This window comes from Gymnoscopelus microlampas (genome assembly GCF_963454915.1).
Source record: "Gymnoscopelus microlampas genome assembly, chromosome: 8".
Taxonomy (NCBI): domain Eukaryota; kingdom Metazoa; phylum Chordata; class Actinopteri; order Myctophiformes; family Myctophidae; genus Gymnoscopelus; species Gymnoscopelus microlampas.
The window spans coordinates 1,514,547-1,529,661 of record NC_139945.1 but is presented as its reverse complement, the minus strand read 5'-3'; the positions used below and the strand labels follow the sequence as shown (position 1 = coordinate 1,529,661).

The 15,115-nt window shown below is 39.5% G+C and overlaps 1 protein-coding gene across 5 annotated transcripts; it reads right to left on the bottom strand.

The window, feature by feature from the left end:
* Positions 1-1,504: 1,504 nt before the first annotated feature.
* On the bottom strand, positions 1,505-14,413 carry LOC311050935 (uncharacterized protein). 5 transcript variants are annotated; one of them, XM_084065208.1, is made up of 5 exons: positions 14,309-14,413; positions 10,854-10,966; positions 10,028-10,099; positions 9,237-9,374; positions 1,505-1,581 (listed from the first exon to the last, which is right to left on the bottom strand). In XM_084065208.1, exons 1-5 carry the CDS (start codon positions 14,331-14,333, stop codon positions 1,564-1,566), a joined length of 366 nt encoding a protein of 121 aa, XP_083921334.1. In that variant the 5' UTR covers positions 14,334-14,413; the 3' UTR covers positions 1,505-1,563. The 5 variants fall into 5 exon arrangements, with proteins under 5 accessions (XP_083921334.1, XP_083921332.1, XP_083921331.1 ...); XM_084065206.1 differs by having other exon boundaries at positions 9,237-9,410; positions 10,028-10,101; positions 10,868-10,966; positions 14,309-14,412; XM_084065205.1 differs by having other exon boundaries at positions 1,505-1,578; positions 9,237-9,410; positions 14,309-14,411.
* Between the last annotated feature and the right edge of the window lie 702 nt (positions 14,414-15,115).

Below are 15,115 nucleotides of genomic sequence, written 5' to 3'. Positions count from 1 at the left end.
TGCTATAACGTGCCTTTGTCTGTTTACAGAGAAACAAGAATGTTTGCCTGATGAAGACCGAGATTCGTTGAAATGTTGCATAAATAAAATGCAACATTTTGGAGTTTGATAACATTGTGCGGACTTTCTTCATCTTATCCTTACAGAGAAATAAAACCACCTTTAAATTCCTGCACTCTGGAAAATGATCATCATCAGTGTGTGTGTGTGTGTGTGTGTGTGTGTGTGTGTGTGTGTGTGTGTGTGTGTGTGTGTGTGTGTGGGGTCCACATTCTCACATCACATAAATAATAAGTGACCTAACGCATATTAAATTGCGGGGGGGGGGGGGGGGGGGGCCCTGAAAATGAAAAGGTTGAGAACTACTGATTTAACTCATTAAGACCAGGAACGCATCTGTGTAATGTTTTGATTTGAGCTAAGAAAATATAGCATTATTTGACACTTTGGCTATCCAAAAATCGCAGATGTACAAGCTTGTAACCACGCTACGGGCTTGTACATCTGCGGTTTTTGAAAAATTGAGAAACTGTGTAAATCTGTGAATATATACATTATTTTAAAGCCAACATCATTTCAAATCTTTGCTTCTGGGGGATTCTACAAATGTCTTCTAAATCCAATGTTTTATTGTTAAAAAAAAACGTATGTTGCTATAATATCAGTGGTTCTTAAACGTTTTCACGTCAAGGACCCCCAAAATTATATGCATTTGGCCGCGGACCCTCATCTCAAAATATGTTGTTCCAGGGACCCTCCCAAGAAGCAAAGATTTGAGTAAGAAATATCCGCATTAAAAATAATATGTAATTCAAAGATTTGCACAAATTGTCACTATTTTTGAATAGCCAAAAGCATAAAATAATGGTTTAAGTGGTTAGACAGATGCGTTCCCGGCCGTTCCAGGAGAGGAAACCTAAAAAAAAAAAAAAACAGCGATCCAGTTAGCTTTTTATTCTGACATGTATTGACACTTATAAGACATTTATCTCTATTTGTACATGAATACAGTCTCATTGATACAGACCCGGCAGAAGTCAGACAGTAGTTAATAAGCAACACAGTTAAAGGTATAGTTCACCCCAAAAAATACATTTTTTTAAATGGATTACACACCCCATGGAGACTTGAATAAATGATTTAAAAAATTTTTGCAAGCCAATAATTTGATGACTAGCGGACCGGTAGGCAGCGGTTCCGGTAGGAGACACAAAGGAGACTCTTTGCGTCTCCCACCGGAACCTCTGCCGGTCATCAAAGTATTGGCTTAGGAATACGACAAAAAAGGTCATTTTTTGGGTGAACTATCCCTTTAACGGCTTCCAGGTCATGTTATCACACACGCACATTTTTCAAACATTTTCAGAACTTTTACACATGTTTCACAAAATGTCAATGTTTTTTTAAATGTCCTACAAAATAAATAGCAAAAACAACCGATATACAAGCTCACAACGCATCACATTGTGAACTTGTATATCGTCAGTTTATGCTTCTCTTGTGGTATTATGGCTAAAGTGTATAAATATGATCTGATTTGCACATCCACGGTGAAGAAGTCCTTCAGTCTTTCTTCTTCTCCTGAAACGAGAAATAAAGATAATAAAATGCATTAAAAAACAAATGAAGATTGGCACAAATGTTCAGGATTAAAAAATATATATATGCAGATGTCTATGAGCTTGTAGATCTGCTTAGCGAACATTTTTAACTCAAATCTTTGCTTCTGGGGGGTCCCTGGAACTACATATTTTGAGATGGGGGTCCGTGGCCAAATACATATAATTTTGGGGGTCCTTTACAAAAGAAAAGGTTTGAGAACTACTGATATAGAAACATACATTAAGATAAAACTGTTAGGATTTTGAAGACATTTGTAGAATCCCCCAGAAGCAAAGATTTGAGTTAAAGATGTTCGCCTTATAAAATATATATATATATAATCAAAGATTTGCACACATTTTCACGATTTTTCAAAAATAGCAGATCTACAAGCTATGAGCTTGTAGATCTGCTATTTTTTTAATATTTCACCCAAAACATGACTTATGTTCTATGAATTGCACACACCCCGTGACGCCTTGAATTCATGGAGATTTTTATGTTTCTTGAGACAATAAATTGATACAATACAGTAGAACCAATTTGACCCCCCATGTTTGTGCCAAATCTGGGCTGATAAGACCAGTGGTATTGTCCCCGTGTGTGTGCAGTCTTTAACATTATTGAAGTAGTTTGATACAGTGGCTCAGGGGTAGAGTGGCCGGATGGCAACCGCAGGGTTCCCGGTTCGATCCCGGGCTCCCCCAGAGTTAGTGTGGAAGTGTCCTTTGAGCAAGACACTGAACCCCTATGTGTGTGTGTGTGTGTGTGTGTGTGTGTGTGTGTGTGTGTGTGTGTGTGTGTGTGTGTATATAATGCACCCCAGTGAGCCATAGTCGGCTATTAGACCTCCGTCTAAAACGGGGTTATAATTTGTCTAACAGTGAAAGTTTTTTAGCGGTCTAGACTTAGCCTAGAGGTTGCTTAGCTGTTTTTTTTAAGCGTCTGTATATAGACGTCTATATTATAGACCAGAGGTCTTCAACAGGGGGTCCGGGACCCCTAGGGGGTCCTCAGAGTTGCTACAGGGGGTCCGCCAAATTGCTGTGTGACAGGATCATTGTTTTTTTTACATTAACCACTCGAACCCTAGCATCCCTATTCTAAGGACAACTTTAGCCGAAAATAGCCGATCTACAAGCTCACAACGCCTCGCGCTGCGAGGCGTTGTGAGCTTGTAGATCGGCTATTTTCGGCAAAGAGGGGGGAAAAGAGCAAGCCAAGTACAGAATGAAAGTAGTATTGAAGGTTTAAGTCGTTAAATGTCTGAAAATACACATTAACATGAATCCAACATCTATGAAAAGCTTTAATCTGCAACACAATTTTATGTAATATATAGTGGGGGTCCCTGCTTCATCTCTCTCTGTTAGGGGGTCCTTGGCCCGAAAAGGTTGAAGACCGCTGATATAGACGGTCTATAAATAAACGCTTAAAAAACAGCTAATCAACGTCTAGGCTTTAAGCCTAGACCGCTAAAAAACGTTCACTGTTAGACCAATTATAACCCCGTTTTAGCCTATAGCCCTTAGATGTCTAATAGCCCGAAAAATGCTCAGTGGGACAATCTATGAATAGCGCTTTGGATAAAAGCCCTATATAAATGCATTTTCCATTTAACATACTTTAGATTTAGACGCTGTAGTAGATCTAGTAGGGCATTAAATTACAGGGAAAGAACACCTAAAAAGTTAGAGAATATGGAGATGAGGTTTTCTGCCTGACAACACCTCGTTTTGGGGAGACTGAAAAAAGAAATGTGAGTTATGTGTTAGAGTCCAACTCTGACAGGTCTGTGTGTGTGTGTGTGTGTGTGTGTGTGTGTGTGTGTGTGTGTGTGTGTGTGTGTGTGTGTGTGTGTGTGTGTGTGTGTGTGTGTGTGTGTGTCTCTCTCTCTCTCTAGGGAGAGAGGCTATACTGTACAGCTCATTTAGGATTCTGACCCAATTCTCACTCTCGCACACACACCAGTGGTGTAAAGTAACTAAGTACATTTACTTTACTGACACCCCATGGACACTTGAATTCATGGATATGCTTTAGTTTTAGTCTCATTTATAAGCCAATAATGTGAGGCATGTAGACAGCGGTTCCGGTAGGAGACACAAAGGAGACTCGACACAAAGGAGACTCTTTGTGTCTCCTACCGGAACTGCTGCCGGTCATCAAATTATTGTCTTAAGAATGAGACAAAAAATAAAACATATCCATGAATTCAAGTGTCCATGGGGTGAGTAATGCATACAAAAAAGGTCATTTTGGGGGTGAACTATCCCTTTAAGAGCCCTTGCTGTAGGAGTTTGAGTTGTAAATACCAGTGTGTGTGTGTGTGTGTGTGTGTGTGTGTGTGTGTGTGTGTGTGTGTGTGTGTGTGTGTGTGTGTGTGTGTGTGTGTGTGTGTGTGTGTGTGTGTGTGTGTGTGTGTGTGTGTGTGTGTGTGTGTGTGTGTGTGTGTGTGTGTGTGTGTGTGTGTGTGTGTGTGTGTGTGTGTGTGCAGTTAAACCGGTTCCATCACTCACACTCAGTGTTGGGTCATTAGTTCGTCCCTGTTTTTTGTCTTCATAAATTAACCCCTACATGTAACATGATCATACTACAGTGTCACACAAAAGCATCGACTAAATCAGTGGTGTTCAACCTTTTTTTTTTTGCGTCAAGGACCTCCAAATTGACACATATTAGCCCACGGACACCCATTTGAAAAGATATGCCAGGGCTCAACCATTTTGATTTATTGGGGGTCCCAATCTACACTGTATCATCATCAATAGTGTTCATGTAACTCTGAGAGTGTACAAATGGAACCAAATGGACCCGTACCAATATACCAATACTACAAGATACAAGATACCAATACTTTTACTCAAGTACATTTTGAATGCCGGACGTTTACTTGTAAGGGCGCGCTCCATCCGCACTTTTATTTTACCTCTGGGGCAGAATCTGCCAAAATGCTTTGTCAATGTAAATGCGTGGATTCCTGGTCTTGCGGATTTTTTCCAAGAATCCACACATTTGCATTGACAAAGCATTGGCAGATTCCACCCCAGAGGTAAAATAAAAGTGCGTTGGGAGCGTGCCCTAACACATTGGTTCTCAAAGTGGGGTCCGGGGACCCCTAGGGGTACTTGAGGGGGTTCCAGGGGGTCCCCAGCTAAATAATGGATAGGAACCAAATGGACCCTTATGGTTCTGTAACTCTGAGAGTGTACAAATGGAACCAAATGGACCCTTATGGGTCTGTAACTCTGAGAGTGTACAAATGGAACCAAATGGACCCTAACGGGTCCATTTGGTTCCATTTGTACACTCTCAGAGTTAAATTAACATTGATTTTACAATATGAATTGGGGTCCCAGAGGTATAAATGCCATTAAATGGGGGTCCGTAGCCTAATGCATGTCAAACTGGGGGTCCTTGAAATTAAAATGGTTGAGAATCACTGCTAGAGAGCCATAAAACCCTTCTCTTATTGGGGTCCCTGGCTTATCTCTTCAAATGGGGGTCCGTGGGGTAATAAGCGTCTATGTGGGGGTCCTTGACATGAAAATGTTTGAGAACCACTGCCCTAACAGAGTATTTACAACTACATTGCAGTATTGATACTTTTACTTAAGTAACACATTTGAGTACTTTTTTTTTTAACCACCACTGCATCAACTAAATCCTTGGTGAAACCTGTTCCATCGTCATGGTCACCTCAGTCACATGTTATCATCAGTTCATGGTTGACAGACTGTGAACAGAAGCAGATCTTTCCTGCTCCACTACATTCTGATGTTAACACACATTAGTTGTGTCTCCTTTGTGACTGAATGTGAAGAGCTTCAGGTTACACACATAATCTTCATAATCCTGGAACTCACCGGGAACTCATCCCTGTCATTTTTGTATTGCTTTGGCTATTCAAAAAAATAGCAGATATACAAGCTCAGCTCTGGCTATGAGCTTGTGGATCTGCAATTTGTTTTAGAAAAAAAATTGTGAAAATCTGTGTAAATCTTTGAATATATATATATCATTTTACATTTAACATTTTTAACTCAAATCTTTGCTTCTGGGGGGGGTCTATAAACTTTTTCATGTCAAGGACCCCCAAAATGTATGTAATGTATTTGGCCGTGGCCGCGGACCCCCATCTCAAAATATGTTATTCCAGGGACCCCCCAGAAGCAAAGATTCTCGCTTTAAAACAGTATATATATTCAAATATTTGCGCACATTTTCAAGATTATTCAAAAATAGCAGATCTGCAAGCTCATAGCGCGGCACTCGGTGCCACGCTATGAGCTTGTAGATCTGCTATTTTTGAATAGCCAAAAGTGTAAAATAATGCTTTTTAGCTCAAATCCAAAAATGACACAGATGCGTTCCAGGTCTTAATGGGTTAAACCTCTTATCTAAAATGTAAAAAAGATTGTTTTATAAAGCTGTGGATCCAATGTATGTTATGTCAAAGTTCTTGTTAATAGCCTACTTAAAGGACGACTTCACCGATTTTCAACCTATCTTCATATAATTGGTCCTCACTAATACTCATGATAAAATGGTACCATTTCTTTCCTACTCGGTCTGCGTCTCAGAGGAGGGCTGTGGACAGTTCAGAGTCCCGTCTACCAGTGACATCATCAATGGGGAATCCAAGCTAATAGAAACAGCAGGCTTTCTATTCCTGGAAAGTTGCAATGCAATAATAGAAGCCATTGTTCTCGTGTTAATAAAAATCTAAATAAGAAATGTGAAATCTTGTTGGGAAAAAAAAATCATGCCTAACGATGATGTCACTGGTAGACGGGTTTCTGGACTGTCCACAGCCCTCCTATGAGACACAGACCGAGTAGGAAAGAAATGGTACCATTTTATCATGAGTATTAGTGAGGACCAATTATATGAAGATAGGTTGAAAATCGGTGAAGTCGTCCTTTAATCGGTTTTCAATATTTATAAACACACACACACTCACTTAAAACTTTTTTTTGTTTAGTTTTATCCAGTGGTGGGAAAAGACCTCATTTTTTTTTAAGTCGAAATATCAATACTGCAATGTAGAAATACCCTGTTAACAAGTTGAAGTCTGGAATTCAAAATGTATTCGAGTAAAAGTACAAAAGTACTGGTATCAAAATACTACTTTACTTGAGTAAAGTAAAGAATACCTCAAAATTGTTCTTAAGTACAGTACTTGAGTAAATGTACTTAGTTACATTACACCACTGGTTGCGTCTCCTTTGTGAGTGAATGAAGAGCTTCAGGTTACACAGAATATTATAATCCTCATAATCCTCAGAGTAAAGAGTGTGTTTCACCTCATAACAACCACCTCTAACCAACTACAACCACCAGGTATGGATTATTATTACAACAACATAAAAGGTCTTACTTTATGTGACCCACTTTATTTAGCAGTATTTTTCACATCAAATATTGATGTCTTTTAGTCATAGTCTTCTGAATAACATTCCCTTTAGTTTTAGTCATATTCTGGCCATCTGAAATGTTTTACTTTTTGTAATCGAGTGTCTTAAAGGGGTCATTTTGGACGACGGTTTTCTTACCTTTTCTATGACGGTATGATATCTTAGGACAGTGGTTCTCAAACTTTTTCTTGCCAAGGACCCCCAAATAGACACTTATTAGACCACGGACCCCCATTCGAAAAGATAAGCCAGGGACCCCCATAAGAGAAGGTTTTTACGGCTCTCTAGCAGTGATTCCCAACCATTTTAATTTCAAGGACCCCCAGTTTGACATGCATTAGGGCTACGGACCCCCATTTAATGGCATTTATGTCTCTGGGACCCCAATTCATATTGTAAAATCAATGTTAATGTAACTCTGAGAGTGTACAAATGGAACCAAATGGACCCGTTAGGGTCCATTTGGTTCCATTTGTACACTCTCAGAGTTACAGACCCATAAGGGTCCATTTGGTTCCTATCCATCATTTAGCTGGGGACCCCCTGGAACTCCCTCAAGGACCCCTGGGGGTCCCCGGACCCCACTTTGAGAACCAAGGTCTTAGGATGAATGGTACGGTAGAAAAATGTCATAACTCCATCCCGGGTCGGCCACAGCTTAAAACGTGGGCCAACAGGCCTTGCGCTAGACCTCGTATTTTAACACATCGGGTGCCGAACACGGTCCGAACCGTGTTTGGTGTCTTTTTGTTTTTTTCCCGTACGGGAGGGGCTGGAGCAGCTTTGGGATGACCCACGGTGAATCTGACAAGGATGGGCCAGATGCATCATCATCGTGTCAAAAAACATGGCGCACAATTTCCTTCTCTAAAACCCATATAACTCCGAAACTTTTTACGCTGGGGAAAACGACTCATTTTGTATGCACGATCGCTCAGCCATTGTCACTCGCGTGCGCGATGTTATCGTTCCAGGCGTTAGCCAGGACCATCGGGTAAAATGGAGACATGCTTTTTTTTCCTCATGGAATGCACGTCGTGGGGTCTACAGCTTAAACAGCGCTAAGCAGCTCAACGGTGAGATTTCGGCACCGAACGTAATCTGTTATTATAAAATGCTGCCACCCGATGTGTTAATAGCTTGTTTTGTTTTGTTGGTGAGATCTGACGTTCATAGTGACAGAACACTATGCAACCGAGAAAAAGAACATGGGGAAAAAAATGTAAGTCTCTCTAGACGAGATTGAAATGTCGAGATTTCAATCTCGTCTAGAGAGACTTTTTTTTTGCATAGTGTTCTGTCTATTGGCCTATCGGCGCACGTTTTAAGCTGTGGCGGACCTGGGATGGAGTTATGACATTTGTTCTACTGTACCATTCATCCTACGATATCATAACGTCATAGAAAAGGTAAGAAAACCGTGGTCCAAAATGCCCCTTTAAGGCAGGGGTCTTCAACGTTTTCAGGCCAAGGACCCCTTGGCTGAGAGAGAGAGATGAAGCGGGGACCCCCTAGTCTATATCGTATAAAATTGAAATTGAAAATAAAAAGTTTCAGATTAAAGTTTTTTTTTTTTGTACTTAGTCTGCTCTTTTTTCCCTCTACACCTATAGCCTCTTTGCCAAAAAATAGCCGATCTACAAGCTCTCAACGCCTCGCAGCGCGAGGCGTTGAGAGCTTGTAGATCGGCTATTTATGGCTAAAAGTTCTCCTCAGAAAAAGGGATGCTAAGGTTAAGGTAAACAAAAATATCAAAAATATCCTATCACACAAAGATTTGGCGGACCCCCTGTAGTAACTCTGAGGACCCCCTAGGGGTCCCGGACCCCGTGTTGAAGACCCCTGGATTACCCCTGGTTAACCAAATGTTATGCTTGTTGTTGCATTATATCAATAGAAGGTGAAAGATTTCTATTGTCAAAAGATTTGTACTGGTGACAGCAGATTATTTGTTGAATTTGAATTCATATATTTTATAAAGCGAACATTTGTAAAATATGTTGTTCCAGGGACCCCCGCATGCAAAGAATATTTGCTTTAAACATAGATATAATATAATCATAGAGTTGCACTCATTTTCAAGATTTTTCAAAAATAGCAGATCTACAAGCTTGTATATCTGCCATTTTTGAACAGCCAAAGTACGACACAATGGTTTACGTGGTTACACAGTGTTTAAAGTGATTAAGTTGATGGCCGTGTGTCAGTCAGACCCACCTCTTCATCACTGCTGGAGGAAGAGGACGATGAGGAGGAGGAGGAGGAGGAAGATGACTCGTGTCCGTCCTCGTGTTGTTTATGCTCCTTGTGCTCCTTGGGTCCCTTGTGCTCCTTCTTCTTCTTCTTCTTGTGTTCCTTGTCCTTGCAGTCGGACTTGTCCTTGGATTTGTCCTTAAGAGTAGACAGACAGACAGACAGACAGACAGACAGACAGACAGACAGACAGACAGTTTATATCAGGGGTGATGCAACTTTGACGATGTGAGGACCCAGATCCCATTTAGTCCATGAGGCAGAGCCCCAAAATTGATTATCAAAAGAGTGGGCAAAACCAAACCTATATTAAATTGTTTATAGGGTCAATATAAGTAAATAAATATATGATAACCTCTCCACAGGAGCAGCTTTTTCATAGTTATCACACATTTTGTTATTTTCCCCATACGTACATGACAGGTGAAAAAATGACAACATTTAAAGAAGAGTTATCATAATGAAACTTCCTGAGTTGATTACTTACATGAAGACAATGATTTATCGTATTACAAGTTTACTGAAATGATATATTTAAATATGCAAATTGGGCATTTAGTCCATGAGCCTGAGCACCAAAATAGATCCAGATATTGAATATTCCCTCGTTAAAAACCTTTGACTCCAACATCTTAACAAAATGCAATAATTATGTTGACTCTGGCTTTGTCCAATGTTCCAATGTTGATTATGGAAAGTTATACAAATTCAGGCATATTTTCCTAATGCCTAATTAGGAACGTATCCAAACAAACCTTGCAGTCAGACTTGTCCTTGGACTTGTCCTTGCAGTCAGACTTGGACTTGTCCTTGTCTTTGCAGTCCCCCTGAAATAAAGCATATAGCATTCTGGGATTGACACACAAAATAATATTGTTGTCAGGCAGAGTAAGTCCCAATGTGTGACATGTGAAAAAGGGTGAAAAATAAACCCCACACACTAGCGCTCCGTTTCCTGAACCAGTCTCTTCTCAAAGCTTTTAATTTCAAGCACCCCCATAACATTGAGAGTGTACACATGAAACCAAATGGACCTGGGCTGAATGGGTCCATTTGGTTCCATTTGTACGCTCTGAGAGTAAGAGTCTGTAACCCACCCAACGCAAGGCTTTGTTGAGCTTGCAGATCAGCTATTGTCAGTGAAGAGATTTGGTGTAGAGGGAAAAAACTAAGTAAATAAAATAATGTGATGACCAGCGGACCGGTAGGCAGCGGTTCCGGTAGGAGACACAAAGGAGACTCTTTGTGTCTCCTACCGGAACCACTGCTGGTCATCACATTATTGTCTTAGAAATGAGACAAAAAACTAAAAAATATCCATGAATTCAAGTCTCCATGTGGTGACTAATACATAGGAAAAAATGTAATTTTGGGGGTGAACTATCCCTTTAATGGTTTAAAACTGGACTGCTGAAATCCAATGAAATGTGAATTCTACCAGGCTAGTGAAGACATGGATATTATAGTACCAATTACCTTACGTTTAGTACATACAATCACACTAATTTAGTGTAATTAACATCTCAAATCAAACATGTTTCAATGTCACACAAACAGAAATACTGAAGTGACGGTTCTGACCTTGGACTTGTCTTTGGACTTGTCCTTGTCCTTCTTCCCCAGACCAAACAAGGAGAACTTCTGGTCCTGACCAGAGGCGTCGTCTTTCTTCACATCGTCCTCATTACCTACAGCTGGAGACATATTATATATACATTATTATGTACTGTATTACTGTAAATACATTCACATCGTCCTCATTACCTACAGCTAGAGACATATTATATATACATTGTTATGTACTGTATTACTGTAAATACATTCACATCGTCCTCATTACCTACAGCTAGAGACATATTATATATACATTGTTATGTACTGTATTACTGTAAATACATCATTCACATCGTCCTCATTACCTACAGCTAGAGACATATTATATATACATTGTTATGTACTGTATTACTGTAAATACATCATTCACATCGTCCTCATTACCTACAGCTAGAGACATATTATATATACATTGTTATGTACTGTATTACTGTAAATACATCATTCACATCGTCCTCATTACCTACAGCTAGAGACATATTATATATACATTATTATGTACTGTATTACTGTAAATACATCATTCACATCGTCCTCATTACCTACAGCTAGAGACATATTATATATACATTGTTATGTACTGTATTACTGTAAATACATTCACATCGTCCTCATTACCTACAGCTAGAGACATATTATATATACATTGTTATGTACTGTATTACTGTAAATACATCATTCACATCGTCCTCATTACCTACAGCTAGAGACATATTATATATACATTGTTATGTACTGTATTACTGTAAATACATCATTCACATCGTCCTCATTACCTACAGCTAGAGACATATTATATATACATTGTTATGTACTGTATTACTGTAAATACATCATTCACATCGTCCTCATTACCTACAGCTAGAGACATATTATATATACATTGTTATGTACTGTATTACTGTAAATACATCATTCACATCGTCCTCATTACCTACAGCTAGAGACATATTATATATACATTATTATGTACTGTATTACTGTAAATACATTCACATCGTCCTCATTACCTACAGCTAGAGACATATTATATATACATTATTATGTACTGTATTACTGTAAATACATTCACATTGTCCTCCATACCTACAGCTAGACATGTAGGGCCCTATTTTTGCCGGAGCCTTATTACCCATTATTCCTAAACTTCTTCTTTGCCATTTTTAAAAACATTTTCCAATAGCCCATCTACACGTTGTGAGCTTGTAGATCGGCTATTTGAACCATTTGAAAATGTTTTTAAAAATAGTTTTTAAAAAAAAGGCAAAGAAGTTTATGGATAATGGGTAAGGCGGCGCTAAATCGATTGGGTGGGCCAGCTTTCGTTGTGGGTGGGCCACTGGCGTCACACAAAAGCATCAAAAGTATCAGATCTTCAAGCTAGAAAAGTGTCACTTCGAGACACATTTCGAGCTTGTAGATCTGCTACTTTTGTGTGTCACTGTAGTATGATCAAGTAGGGGTTACTTTACGGGAGAAAAAAACACAAAAAGTAAAAAAAACAAAGAAAGATATGCATTCATTATACATTGTAAATACATCATCATCCTTCATCTTATCTTCATAACAGCTGACATTGTGCAGCTTGTTAATGATTATAGAAACAACAAACATCATGTTGAAAAGACATGAATGAGTGAATTCTGCCTTTTATTCATACAACACAGTGGAGATAGACTCAATTGCTTTACTTAAGTAAAAGTATCAATACTGCAGTGTAGAAATACTCTGTTACAAGTAAAAGTCCGGAATTCTGAATTTACTTGAGTGAAATTATAACGGTATTGGCATCAATATGTACTTAAAGTACCAAAAGTAAAAGTACTCATTATGCAGACTGTCCCATTAAAAATGTTCAAATGTATAAAAATGTTTTGAAAATAGCAGATCTACAAGCTCAAAATGCGTGAGCAGTGTGAGCTTGTACACAGATATTTTTATACATATAATTTGGTGACCAGCGTTCCGGTAGGAGACACAAAGGAGACTCTTTGTGTCTCCTACCGGAACCGCTGCCTCTCATCAAATTATTTTCTTGGGAATGAGAATCAAACAAAAACATATCCATGAATTCAAGTCTCCATGGAGTGACTAATATATAGGAAAAAAAATGTTTTGGGGGTGAACTATCCCTTTAACCATAATAGTTTTAACATGTTTTTACAGTTTTGTTGTATTTTACTAGTGTAGCTCATTGAAAGTGTCTTAATGTATTAATATATATTTTTGAATCAACCACTTGAACCCTAGCATCCCCCTATTCTGCGGGGGAACATTTGCCGAAACGGGCAGATCTACAAGCTCAGAGTGCATTATGAGCTTGTAGATCGGCTATGTTGGGGAAAAGAGGTTATTTTAGAGGGCCGAGTGGAGCTGAACAAGTACAGAGGCAACGGTCTGCAAGAATTTAAGGTTTAAGTGATTTAACCCATTAAGACCGGGAACGCATCTGTGTGTCATTTTTAGATTTATTTGGCTTTTCAAAAATAGCAAATCTAAAAGCTCTCCATGCCGCACTATGAGCTTGTAGATCTGTTATTTTTGGAGAAAAAAAATCGTGAAAATGTGTAGAAATCTTTAAAAATATATATTTTTAAAGCAAACGTTTGTAACTCAAATCTTTGGTTCTGGGGATTCTACAAAATGTCTTCTATTTTTTTGTATTTGGCCGTGGACCCCCCATCTGAAAATATATTGTTCCAGGGACCACCAGAAGTTGTAACAGAGTGAAAAATGTTGGCTTTAAAAATATATATATTTAAAGATTTGCAAAAAATTACACTATTTTTCAAAAAATTGCAGATCTACAAGCTCATAGCGCGGCACTCGGTGCCGCGCTATGAGCTTGTAGATCTGCTATTTTTGAATAGCCAAAGAAATCTTAAAATGGCACATTATGCGTTCCCGGTCTTAAAGGTTTAAATGCCTGAAAATACACATTAACATGAATCCTGTTAATGTTAATGTTAATAGAGAAGATCGTGTGTAAACTATAACATTATTAATTTACAACAACCATAATCACAGTGGCTGTCAAACAAGTCTATGATGAACAAAGCTCTCTATGAAATCTATGACAAAGTTTAATCTGCAACACAATGTTAGCAGGGACCCCCCATGTAATGTGTGTGTGGGGGGGGGGGGGGTCCCCTGCTTCATCTCTCTGTCAACTAGGGGTCCAATTGGCCTGATAAAAGGCCCCCTGATTAATCATTTTGATGTTTGTTGCACGCCCCAAAACAAAGGTTGAAGGAAGTGATTGTTCTCAGATTTAACGAGGCAAACAAACCATTATTAGTATCACAACATTTATACAGCAGGGATATTTTTTTGGTCCTGTAGCCTAATCCAAAGGGATCCTAGAAGTATTACTGTATAACAAGACAGATTTATGACAAGCTATTCATACACAAAAAGCTTACCTGCTGACAAGTCAAAATCCGCCATGATCCTTCCTACTGCAACACCTGAGTGGAAGTGACAATACAGGCACACACACACACACACACACACACACACACACACACACACACACACACACACACACACACACACACACACACACGCGCACCTGGGACCTGAATGGGTGCACCTACATGGCCACGCCCCCACACGGTCACGTGACCAAAGTATTTGCGATGGGTGTGTGTGTGTGTGTGTGTGTGTGTGTGTCAGTTTGTTCCATATCTCTGGCTAACGGGTGTGTTGTGTGTGTGTGTGTGTGTGTGTGTGTGTGTGTGTGTGTGTGTGTGTGTGTGTGTGTGTGTGTGTGCGCGTGCGTGCGTGCGTGCGTGCGTGCGTGCGTGCGTGCGTGTGTGTGTTTATGACGTGTGTGTGTGTGTGTGTGTGTTTATGATGTGTGTGTGTGGGTGTGTTTATGATGTGTGTGTGTGTGTGTGTGTGTGTGTGTGTGTGTGTGTGTGTGTGTGTGTGTTTATGACGTGTGTGTGTATATGACGTGTGTGTGTGGGTGTGTTTATGATGTGTGTGTGTGTGTGTGTGTGTGTGTGTGTGTGTGTGTGTGTGTGTGTGTGTGTTTATGACGTGTGTGTGTGGGTGTGTTTATGATGTATGTGTGTGTGTGTGTGTGTGTGTGTGTGTGTGTGTGTGTGTGTGTGTGTGTGTGTGTGTGTGTGTGTGTGTGTGTGTGTGTGTGTGTGTGTGTGTGTGTGTGTGTGTGTGTGTGTGTGTGTGTGTGTGTTTATGACGTGGGTGTGTTTATGATGTGT

What these genes read in the sequence shown, in the direction of transcription:
- LOC311050935 (XM_084065204.1), bottom strand. Translation starts at nt 14,333, where the DNA reads ATGGCGGATTTTGACTTGTCAGCAG. An exon ending in AGTCCAAAGACAAGTCCAAG is followed by an intron (nt 10,100 to 10,853) that starts GTCAGAACCGTC and finishes GCTTTATTTCAG; the next exon opens with GGGGACTGCAAAGACAAGGA. An exon ending in AGGACAAGTCTGACTGCAAG is followed by an intron (nt 9,411 to 10,027) that starts GTTTGTTTGGAT and finishes TCTACTCTTAAG; the next exon opens with GACAAATCCAAGGACAAGTC.